Below are 12075 nucleotides of genomic sequence, written 5' to 3'. Positions count from 1 at the left end.
AGGCCTTCCTCCATCCATCCAGCAGTGGAGGTAATAAGGGGCTGTTTTACATTACTTTACCCGTGTTACCTCTGGGTGGAGGTAGGGAAGCAATGGTGCAAGCTATTAACATAGTCACAGCTCCCAGTCCTCATTTCTCGTTTTTTGTTTCCTGTACGATCTTTAACGCCACTCTCTCCAGATTCTGAAACGAGAATTTGAGGTTGAGAGCAGAGCGCTGGGCGCAGCTGACTGTGTTTACACGTGCTACAGGTTTGTTTAGACAGGCACTATACGAGTGCTGTCAAACGGCTAAAGCTGCGCTATTCGTATTGGGTGGACATGTATTGTGGGGTCAGGCTCTTGAGCAGCACGGGTCAGTAGAATAACCGACTGCGTGAAATGGTACAACACCGCAGTTGAGCTCCCACCGTAACATGGAGAGATGCACAGACGAACAGATTAATTTGGCGCAGCAGTTTATATCAATAATACCAATAAGTACGCTTTACAAATACAATGCATTGTATGCAATAAATAAAAACCGATTCATATCAAAAAGCAAAAATAAAATATTGATATATACAAAGCATATGTTTCTATCTCTGATAGGTTAAAACACATACATCAAAGTCCTAATGAAAAGGAGTACAGAACAGCTCCCTTTGATATGTGTGTATGAGGCATACATAGAAGTGACAGCCAACACATGAATGATGATGAGGTAGGGGATAAGCCAATACAAAACACAAACAGATGAGTGCGAGAGGGTTATTAAACATCGTAAAGATGTAAATGTGTGTAAGGAACATACAGTACTGTGCATACATAACACATCACCAGGCCGGGCGGCATTGTGCAGGTTCGTAACAAAAAGGATGCAATTGAAATCCCAGTCAGTGGCTGATTGAACAAATCCTTACTCTGTGGTCGACAGTGATTGTTTTCTGCAAATAATGGGAAATTTCCATGTCTGCCTCATGGCCTTTCACTGAAGACGGGTGCTGCCAAAATGCGAAAATAAGGACATAGACACCCTGACTTTGACTTAGAATATATACAGATATACGCATACATTCACACATGGGTGGAGTAATATATAAATAATATGTACTTCAAAATAAATACATACATTCTTAAATACATTTATGGATAACAACAGCTGCCAATCACGACTAAGTGGCGGTGACGTTACCACATCGCTTGTGCCAGGTTAGGTGCTCTTTGAGGCCATGTAACGTGTCAAAGGCTTTCTGGAAGGTCAGGAGACAGACCCAAGTGTTACGGGTGAAATAAGATATCTAGCATATTCACCACCTGTGCTCCACACTGCGCCAACTTGTTTAGCTTCCCAGCGCTCTGCTCGTTGTTTTGAACGTCGCACTTGCACCCTCATTTGTAACTGGAGGGCAGCTGACTCCAATTGTCCACTAGCATCTTTATCCAGCCTCCTCCACACAGTCCGATCTTGGCATCGCTGCTACCATCAACGGCACCTATGTCAATATGTATATATGCACAAATACATACATGGACCCAACCACAAAAAATAATCCCCCATTTAGCACATCGGAGACCGGCACGGCACATGAGGAGTGGGTGAGGCTTGCACCACGCTTGGCCGCTTTTGTCCTCCCAATGTTGATGTTTACACACTGCAATAGGTACTCGGTTATCGTTGAGTCAACCTAGGGGAGGCCCAGAACCCGCTCAACTAATTACCACTGAAGCTAGCTTTAGCCGGGAATTGAATTTAGGTTGTCGGGTTCGTACTGTAGTGTTCTCACTACGACGTCACCACTCAAAGACAAAGATTCACCCTCTAGCCGTAACAGACTGTTGGGGCAAGTGCTGTTAAAGAGCACCTATGTATGCCAACGCAGCGCATAATGGTGTGGCCAGCACCACGCCTGGCTGCCTTTGTCTCTCCAATGTTTATATATATACACACCAGGTACAGATTTAAGGAATGAATTGATCTAGGGGATGCCCAGGACCGGTTCAGATATTCATCAGCGAGGTTATCCGTGAACTTGAATTGAATTCAGGTCATCGGGTTTGTAGCGCAGTGCGCTCATCAATACACTTCTGCTCCCCACTAATACATAGAAGTGACAGTCAAATACACACACACACGCGTACTCGACACAGCCACACTAACCCTGATCTAATCACACGCACTACAGGTTTAATCTGCACCCTCCATCTCCTCCACACACTGCTGGACACCACTGCTGTTGGTGGTTGGCGTTGATCTGGCCTTCGCGCTGTCCTCAAGCTGGCCTCGACAGAAAGGGCAGCACGAACCCCACGGCATTGCAGAGGAAGAGGAGAAGGTGGTGGCAGCGGTGGCGTCCGCAACATCAGGTGGTGCCGAGGCAGTGGATGGCACCACCGGGCGGGCACAACGGCGGATGCCGCACGAGAGCAGACGAAGCAACGACCGCTTGTACCTCCGGCGGCCTGAGATGAGGATGAGTGGCACCAGTGCCGAGGCCGTGTACGCCAGGCTCATGAGGACGATGAGCACCTCGGTGTGACGCTCCACGCCCTCCTGCTTGCCAGACCTAAAAGGTCAAATCCAGTTTATTTGTTTAACCAGGTAAGAGCTCAAGAGACCAGGATAGTCTCATTTGCAAGTGACCTGGATCACCAAAACGACAAAAGCAAAATAAATACATCCAACTACATGATTGAAACAGATAGAAATAAGTGCAAAAATAACTGCAATCGCTTGCTTAACCCACTGGTGGCAGAGGGTTTCCACAAGGGTGATTTCAAGAGAACCCCTCTAAGGGGTGATTGGCCTACTCTTCCACGAATAACTTCCTGGAAGATGTGGGAGTATCAACAAACAGTATCTCATCCCAACACTCGCAACCTGCTAATCAACTCACTGTCCTAAACCCATTTTGCTAAAATTATGCAGTTTTCAGCAACCTGTGATTAAACTAGGCATTCAAGTCTAGCGAACTGATGATGATAGCCTGGTCATACATATGTAGGCCATTGTATTAAATATGGATCTTCACTTGCAATTGTGAACATTAAAATATTAGTTTGACTGCCATACGATGAACATATATCTTTGCTAAGGTGGCTGGAAAAATACAGCAGCTGTCGTGTTTAGTTTCCCAAGTAAAAAATACGTGGTCACATCTGGCTGTATAAAGGAGATACAGTATAAGGCAAACAAAACTCAAGAGGCTTGCATTGACGGTTGTGTATAAACATATCCTGAAAACACTAAATCACCACTGCTATTAACAGCTAAAACGTTAGACTTAAAAAAATCACAAGCTAATGTCTCTGTCACTGACCCTCCTCTATACTCTGAATAGAAGGTATTTTTCCATGATATTCAAAGTAATAATAGTTACTGCGTTATGTAGGGTTGTCTACACAAAGGTACAAAGAACTGGGGTATCATTGTAAAATGAATACAGTATCTCCCAATGCCCGAAGAGGGGAGAGCTACGTATAAAAGGATTGTCATGAGTGGTGTATTATTATGCAACTGACAAAATCAGAGACTTTTAATGTATTAGGAAGACTTCGAAACTTTGACCTCAAACATAGACGTGACCTCATACATAGGATGAGCCTGGGAAATTCAGGAGATGGGGCAACCTTAGTTTTACATGCCAAACGAGAGTGGTGCAACACTCATTTTAAATAAGGCTTCTGAGTCAGTCGTGGGAATTCTATATTTCTATGATGAGGGCTGACATAATCCACTGGACAGCCATTGCTGACATGATACCCATTTTTTTACCACAGCGATAACTGGCTAGGCCAATCCCTAACCAATATTTAACTTTGCAATGCTCATATTGTGAGCTGAGCACTGTCAACCACAATGCAACCAAAAACTGAACCCGAAACATTCACAAATTATGAAAGGTGAAATAATCTTATCCAGCCCTGTTATCTGCTACTCCTCGTGTCAACTCTGACATTTATTCATACATCCCCAGCTCCACCTCTGATCTCGAATCCTGATGGGGTTCAACAATGATGACGTTATCCTGCACTATTTAAGACCGGAAGCAGGTGGATGGCTTCACTATTCAGGCAAATCGCCCGAAGATGCTGGATGTAATTTCCAGCGATACGTCGTACTCAAATTGTAATTGTTGTGGATCCACTCTTCAACACACCGGTGGGCTAAAGTAGTGAACTATTTGTCTTTTGTCAACGTGACACATTTTTTACTGATTGGCCATGTCGGGTGGTGGAGGGTTGCGACACATTTATAAATAACTCGATCTAACCCAAAAAACCTTTATGATGAATAATACTGGTCTCGAAAGCCTACATGTTAATCTGACATTTATTGTTACGTGCGGATTGATTCCATCATCTGTACTTTTCACGGATAACAACAATCGCCTGGATATGGACTCAAGGAAGTGCAAAATTAATGCTATTATCCGTGTGTTTTGTTCTGGATAAAAGGAGAGATCTAGAAATGGCTGCAGATTTATCCCATTATCCACATTTATCTTTGTGCGAGTCTATCTGAGTGGACCACCCAGACTAATATGTCCATAATATGTCCATGCACACCACATCCCATTATAGAGGTTTTTTGGGTTAGATCGCGTAATATAAAAGTTTCATTAAACCGGCCACCATCCGACACAGCCAATTAGTAAGGTTTGTAACATAATCAATACATGCCAATTCGTTACTAGTTCAGCACACCGTTGTGCTTGGAGAGTTAACCCACAACATTAACAACTCGAGGGGGGGGAAATCCCATTGTCGTTTGGTAATTTAATCTCTGACCTTGCGCTCAGGCTCATGAAGAAGGAAGTCTGCACGAACACCAGGTAGGGCAGCCAGCATGCGCAGAACGCAGTCGAGGACAACACGAGGCTGCGAATCTGTCGCGCCCGCGCACGCCGCGCGCCCTCGGGCAGCTGCCCCGCGTTGGCCGAGCGCTGCAGGCGGCCGATGTTGCGGACGTGGTGCCGGGCGATGCACAGGACCCGGGCCGACAGGACCGCCATGGCCAGCACGCCAGGCACGATGAGCCCGTATATCTCCAGGTAGATGTAGGCGGGCAGAAAGTGAAGCTTGAAGCAGCATATGTGATCGCTGCCATTCCCGGGTGGCCAGTTGTTCCAGCCCAGGGCCGGGAGAGAAGCGTACGTTAGTGGCACCACCCAAGCCGTGACGATCAGCAGTGGGCAGAGCCTGGCATGCCACGCACAGAGATTTGCAGTGGGTTTGAGAGGGCAGTGCGCAGCCATGGTGTCCAGTGCTGTGTGGGTCAATCTGCCTAACTTGTGTTTTTGTTAAAATGCATTGTTTACTGGACAAATAGATTATAGCATAGGGCTTGCGGGCAGTGGAGGGCAGTGCAGCAAACTTAAGTGTTGTACGATACATCTATGCTTGTAAGTCTATGCCCCCCGCCTTCAACTAACACTGACCAGCGTATAGCATAGTCAAACCCACACATTCGACATGACGTGGGGCTGAGGGCCTCTCCATCCCGTGTTTATGTACAAGGTGATTGTGTTGGAAGTTCTACAAATGAGGTAATATCAAAATAAAAATTTACAACTCATACTAATAATGGGGTGTAATTTTTGCATCGTTTTTGTGCTGTTTTTAGAAAATGTGGCATAAGTAAATTGTTTCACGCACACGGACCCGAGCGTGGCATGGCCCATTCGGTACACAGGCCTCGCTGACGCACAGGTCATTATGTGTGTGCTGATGAATGATGATTATAATAATTAATTTTATAATGATGGTCACCACTATAATGACAAGGCTGATCATGGTGACAACCATCCTGACCACATGATCATCATCACGCTGATCGTCACACACCTGCGCATGCGGGAGCTTCTATTGGGCATGATATGGTGATCATGATTGTCATAATGATGAAAATCTAGACCGTGTTGACTATAATGATGTGTTATGCTGACAACTCCATAGGTTACACATTAGAATGCCGTTTTGCTCATGATGATAATTAATAATCATGACGAATATTGTTAATACAGATGACAGAGAGATCAGAGCGCTTTTGGAAAGCAAAACTTGGTCATGAAAAGTAGCATATCGATACAGCAAAATAATAAATTATTAAATCAGTGGGTACTACCTGAACACGGTTCAGAAACGTGGTTATTAACAAAGGAGCAACAACTAAAAAGTGCAAAGCATGGGAAGCATGCTTGGAATCGCAGGTCGCGCTTCCAAAAGCAGCAATGTTTCTTGAGTTTCAATGGATTGATTTAATCATCCGGTTAAAAATGAAAGCATGGATTAGAGAACATGTGTCGTATAATCGCATTATTCAGTCCATTCAGGAAAGTAAGTGGGCTTGGACGGGACACGCCGCGAGCAGGCAAGATAGTACATGGCTGATAGCAAGGCCGTAATTATAATATATATTGGGGGGGGGGGGGGGGACACATCCCCCCCCCCCCCCCAATATTCAAAATGCTCAAAATGTCCGCCCTAATATATTGCTATAAAATAGATTTCTGTTTATATGATTGTGGTTATGGTTGTACTTTATACATCCCTAATCTCTGCCATTACATACAATGAAACAAGAAAAGGTAAAAAAGAAAAAAACAGAGCAATGTAATACAATACACTATTAGACATTATTGTAAAAAATAAATAAAAACCCATCCTATGTGTTATTGCATTTTAAAATATTTTATGCAGGAAATTCGCTTTCAAATTTAGATTTTTTTTTCTGGAAGGGGACTCCCAGACCCCCTGGACGATTTTGTCCCCCCCAATGTTGACTCCATGGCTACGGCCTTGGCTGATAGTACAATAATGAAGGTAGTGGCAATGATTGGAACACATCCGAGAGTACGACCACCAGGGAAACAGCTGTGAATTCATCTCCTGTGATAGGTGGACTATTATATCGCAGGATCGTGAGAGATGGCGGCGGTTTGGATAAGCCTTCATCCAGCAGTGAATTGTCCATCGCTGATAATGATCATGATCACAAGAAGAACGATGATGATCACGCTGATGTAGCTACTGCTGATAATGATGATGACAGTGATGATGCAAATCACAATGGTCATGGAAATAATGCTAAATTACCCAAAAATTGCTCAAATGAAATATATATGCAGCAATCATTGCTCCCCACTAAGATAACGTGGCATGACCATCATCGAAAAAGTGTTATGAGACTTAGTGAGGATTTCCTGGGTAAACAAGCATAATTTTACAATAAATGCTGCTGATGATAGCGATCATCACCTATTAAGGCTGACACTGCATTCGACGGGGTGGGTGGCCGCCACCTTTGCTTCCCCCGTGACATCTGTGAAAAGGAACTTCATGGCTCATCGGATTCCCCCAGGTTCAGATAATCCTCACTGGTGTTGGCGAAACAACAAACAACTACCGTTCACCACGAAGTGACGGCGACGTCACCATAACGCTTGTGCCAGGCCAGGTGCACTTTGAGGCCACGTGAAGTGTCGAAGGCTCGCTGCTGGCAGGAGGTCACGGGACAGACCCATGTGCCATGGGTCGACTCAGATGACTGGCAGATGGATGCACCCACACATGTCACACACCGACTGACCTGCGGATGCGCGAGTCGCCGTGGCGGAACGACCTCGCCACGCTCAGGAACCTCTCGGCGTGCACCGCCACGAGGTTCGCGAGCAGGGACAGCGCCGCGAAGTTGGGCAGCAGCTGCTGCAGTACGCACAGCGTGCGCTCGCTGCGACCGACACCCATGCGGGGAAACGTGGATAGGGTGCCACCAAGCATCAGATCGGCCACGGCCAGGCTCAGCAGTAGCAGGGAGCTAGGAGCCGGCGAAGCCCGTGAGCGACGGAGGGACGCGGCGATGCCGACCACCGTCACCAAGTTGCCGAGGAGGATGAGCGCGCTGAGCGGAGCGCAGAGCGCAACCGTGAGCACGAGGAGCCGTCGCGGGTCCCGCGTGCGGCATGGGCTCGTGTCGTCGGTCTCTGGCTGGTCCTCCTGCTGCTGCTGTTGTGGTTGCCAAGAGGGAGATGTTGCGTTGTCTGCGAGCCAGCTGTACATGGTTCTGTGGAGTTGACGGTGGTGGCGGTGGAGGCACCGTCGGGTTCTTGTTATGATGATGGTGGTGGTTGGTTGTGATGATGAAGCCGTGGGTGGGTGGGGTGAAGTCTGCTACTTTTTTATTATATGAACACGTGGAGAATTCGTCGGTGAGAAGTGGCTGCCGCCGCCAGATGAAAACGTTCAAATATAACTTTTCTACACCGTGCGTTTAGATGTGTATTTGAAGGTAACCAGTGTTTAACTTGTGACGTTGTCTGTGCATCCATACTCGAGACTTTCCTCATTTCCTCCTTTGCCTATGTATGACTTGTCATGCTCCTCCGTACAGTATCGAAACATTCACATCCGCCGTTTCTGTACAGGGTGCTCACGGGGCACCTTTGGTGAAAGATGATGTCTGTCGGGGTACGAAGGGGATATCTGTGGGGATGCGAAGGGAATACCCATGGAGGCAGTCAGAGCATACCTGTTCGGTCACAAGAAGACAAATGAATCAAATTCGTGTATTTGTATTTTATTGTATATTCGATACGCACAAATGTATTGTGTGTGAGCGGTGTTTCTCGCTCTTCGGAATAACAAAGCTTAGTCATCTAGAGGAGGGGGGGGGCGCCGTGGTTAGCGCACTGCGATATGAAGCCACCCGAGGTCGATTCCAGGTCACGGCGAACATCATTGGCGATTTGAACGCGTTGCGGCTGCACGTGCACACCGGGTATGGGCAGTTGCGTGTTGAGCATTTATTCCCTTTAGATTCAGTCACGCATTTCAGTGCCGAGAAGTGTTTTTTTTGTCAACTTCTGAAGATGCCCGCCAGAAGAAAGCTTGAGAGAAAAGATTATCAACACTCCTCCGAGCCCGGAGTGATGGCGAGTGGTCATTCTCCCACCCACACTGACCAGCGTGGTGAAGTATGGTCAAACACCCATGATCAGGGGCTAATCGTTACACGAATATGGGGCCGTCCATAAATGACGTCACGCAAATTTGGACGAATTTTGACCCCCCACCCCCTTCGTCATACGGCGTCACAAAATGTCAGACCCCCCCACCCCTTAAATATGACGTCACAAAGCTCTGCCCCCCCCCCCCAAAATAAAACATGCTTCAAATCGCTTTAAACTATTGTCATTGTAGTGCGTATTTTGTGGCGCTACACTCTGATGTTGTAGGGAAAAAAACATGTATTAAAAAGTCTATTTAATTAAGTAGAATGTGTTGTCTATATTTATTAAAGTTGCGCATTTTGATGTGACGTCACATTTCTCAACCCCCCCCCCCCATCGTTACACATCGTAACAAATGTCTGACCCCCCCTAGGTACGTGACGTCATTTATGGACGGCCCCTATTAACTAAATTAATACTAACTAAATTATCTGATTACGACCTCCAAAGTGGTCTGAATCGGCGCTACATCAACTGCTTGATGCGATGTAGCCTAGCGGTAGCGCGCTCGCCAGCTTGTTGCAAAAGTTCACGGTTCCACACCGCCCTGAATAATACTGCGTCTTTCGCATGAGCAAGCCATTGCGTTCTGGCGTCATGGTCCAAATAAATAAATAAATATCCTACCCATGAACTACTCAATTGGGATAGCCCCACCTACTGGTTGACCAAATAAACTTGGGTAATTAGACATGACACACCTACTTCACATTCTCATAATGTATCGCTCCATAATTCACGGACTCATTCTAGCGCCTTCCAGCTTGTCTATAGTTTCTTGCCCAAAGGACTTAAACGGACCGAATGGCCCCCTCTCGTTAGGAACCTTCCTGAAAATTATCATGAACATTTTATGGGTTTTATTTATTGTAAGTCCAATTTTGCTTAAACCTTATTTCCCCATATTTTAAATCGAGTACCAGTGTATATGGGAGTACATCGTTGAAAAATAAATGTCACCACATTTTAATCACTGGGATTTACAGTATAACTATTTGTCAGAAAATTCCAGAGCCAGATATTTTAGGTTCTGGGAAATGCAACTGCAAAGAGCAGTGAGGCGCAGTGGGTTTGATCCCGACCCTGATGCCTGCTGTATATTTGGTGTTTGCATGTCTCTCTCCCCGTGGCCGTGTGGATTTTCCTCCGGCTCCTCCCGTTTTTCCTTCCACATTTAGAGTATTTAGCTGCTATAACTGACTACATGATACGCCACATCGTTGAACTATCATTTGTGGCCAGGTTGCTTCTGAAAAAGAGCTATATAGCTAAGTGGGCTTTACTGGTAAACTAAAAAAAGTTTCGTTTTAGTTCTATTGAGGTGTAATGTTGCGTACAAAATTGCATAGAACACGACAAAAGCACCACTATCGAGTGGTTCTAACATGCAATTTATAGTTTAATGTACGATATACATTTAATTACGTGTTTAAAGTGTATAATCAACCATTAATAATCCACTGCTGGATAAAGGCATCCACAAGCCACTGCCACCTCTAATGATCATGCGATGTAATGAGCCACATAGCACAGGACACACGAGCTCATTCCATTGATCCATCTCCTTGGTGAATGGATGTCTTGTGTGTATACAAACATACTTTATTCGAAGTACTGGTATGATATTGAACCTTTTTGAGCTTTTCCTTTAGCCTTAGTGTAAAATTAAATGATTCGAATAATAGTTATACATTTCGATTTAAAGCTTTCGTGACTGCATGGATTCATATTCTTGGTTCTTTCGGTAAAGTCACGTAGAAGGGAAATAATAAATAATAAAAATTAAACATTTTAACACGTAGGCTTTCGCGACCAATGTTATTCATAATCAACGTTTTTGGGTTTAGATCGCGTTATTTATAAATGTGTCGTAACCCTCCACCACCCGACACGGCCAATCAGTAAAAATGTGTCACGTTGACAAAAGACAATTAGTTCACTGCTTTAGCCCACCGGTGTGTTGACGCCACAACATTTACAATTTGAGTACGACGTTTCGCTGGTAATTGCATCCAGCATCATCGGGCAATTCGCCAGAATGGTGAGGCTCTGCTGTGTCTCCCGTTCTTATATAGAGCAGCAGCAGGGTGACGTCATCATTAACTCATAAACTCATCAGGTGCAAAGATTCAAGGGGGGAGTGATTGTAATTATATACTAGATTAGGTATCAGGCTATTGTTACGATGCGAGTTGTAGATTAGTAATCATTTGGAATGTGTTTTATTGTGATTATGCTACATTAGTAATCAGTTAGTGTTTGTTTCCCTTATAAGGAATTGTAATGTATCTTATTTAATAATACACTTCCAGGCCGCACTAACGTTTCGGCCACAAAGCAAGCAGCCGTCCTCAGGTGAAGAACAGGGCTGTCGGAAAGACAGCGTCCTAATGAACACTGCTAAGCTTGGTAGCGTATTTTTAAGCTGGGTCGGAGGAGAGAGTCTTGACAAAGGAGTTTACATATCAACAGAGGAATTTAGCATATTGATGACATGCAGATATGGGATTAGTCACTACTTGTGGAATGTGTAGGTGGTGGGGGGTCTTAAAGTCATTATGTAGGATTAGCAGTAATAAAGGGAGGGAAATAGGATTAGCATTAATAAAGGGAGGTAAATTTAATAGTAAAGAGCTGCAGCAGCCAAACCACCTTCCACAAGTAGTGACTAATCCCATATTTGCATTTGTCATCAATATCAATAACGTCGTGAGAATTTTTCTTTATGTTTATTTTATTTTATTATTTCCCTTCTACGTGACTTTACCGAAAGAACCAAGAATATGAATAGTTATACAAGTGTGCTGGCGTACGGTCCAAAGGTGAACAATAAATGTACTTGCAATATACTAAATTGGGGAAACAAAACATCAACATCGCATCCCTACTGATCAACTTAACAGAGCAACCTCAGAAAATGAGTCAAGCTTCCGTGGGTTAAGCCTTGCTCCCTTACAAACAGGACCCTGCGGGGTGGGCTGGTAGGAACGAATAACCAAAGAATATAAACATAATGTATTATTACACTTGTTTAGCCAGGAAAGCCTCACTGAGTCTAAAGGTTTTTGTAGGGTCCTGCCAAGTG

At 44.9% G+C, this 12075-nt stretch overlaps 1 protein-coding gene across 1 annotated transcript; it reads right to left on the bottom strand.

The window, feature by feature from the left end:
- Nucleotides 1-441: 441 nt before the first annotated feature.
- GPBAR1 (G protein-coupled bile acid receptor 1) lies at nt 442-8312 on the bottom strand. Its single transcript, XM_078594485.1, has 3 exons — nt 7571-8312; nt 4771-5181; nt 442-2546 (listed from the first exon to the last, which is right to left on the bottom strand). The coding sequence occupies exons 1-3, from the start codon at nt 8038-8040 to the stop codon at nt 2168-2170; spliced, it is 1260 nt and encodes a 419-aa protein (XP_078450611.1). The 5' UTR covers nt 8041-8312; the 3' UTR covers nt 442-2167.
- Between the last annotated feature and the right edge of the window lie 3763 nt (nt 8313-12075).

Source organism: Lampetra planeri, chromosome 1 (genome assembly GCF_965212315.1).
Source record: "Lampetra planeri chromosome 1, kcLamPlan1.2.h2, whole genome shotgun sequence".
NCBI lineage: Eukaryota > Metazoa > Chordata > Hyperoartia > Petromyzontiformes > Petromyzontidae > Lampetra > Lampetra planeri.
Note: the sequence above shows the minus strand (reverse complement) of the source record. Positions and strands in the feature narration are given on the sequence as shown.

What these genes read in the sequence shown, in the direction of transcription:
- GPBAR1 (XM_078594485.1), bottom strand. Translation starts at nt 8,040, where the DNA reads ATGTACAGCTGGCTCGCAGACAACGCAACATCTCCCTCTTGGCAACCA. An exon ending in GGCGACTCGCGCATCCGCAG is followed by an intron (nt 5,182 to 7,570) that starts GTCAGTCGGTGT and finishes GTGGCATGCCAG; the next exon opens with GCTCTGCCCACTGCTGATCG. An exon ending in TTCATGAGCCTGAGCGCAAG is followed by an intron (nt 2,547 to 4,770) that starts GTCAGAGATTAA and finishes TTGACCTTTTAG; the next exon opens with GTCTGGCAAGCAGGAGGGCG.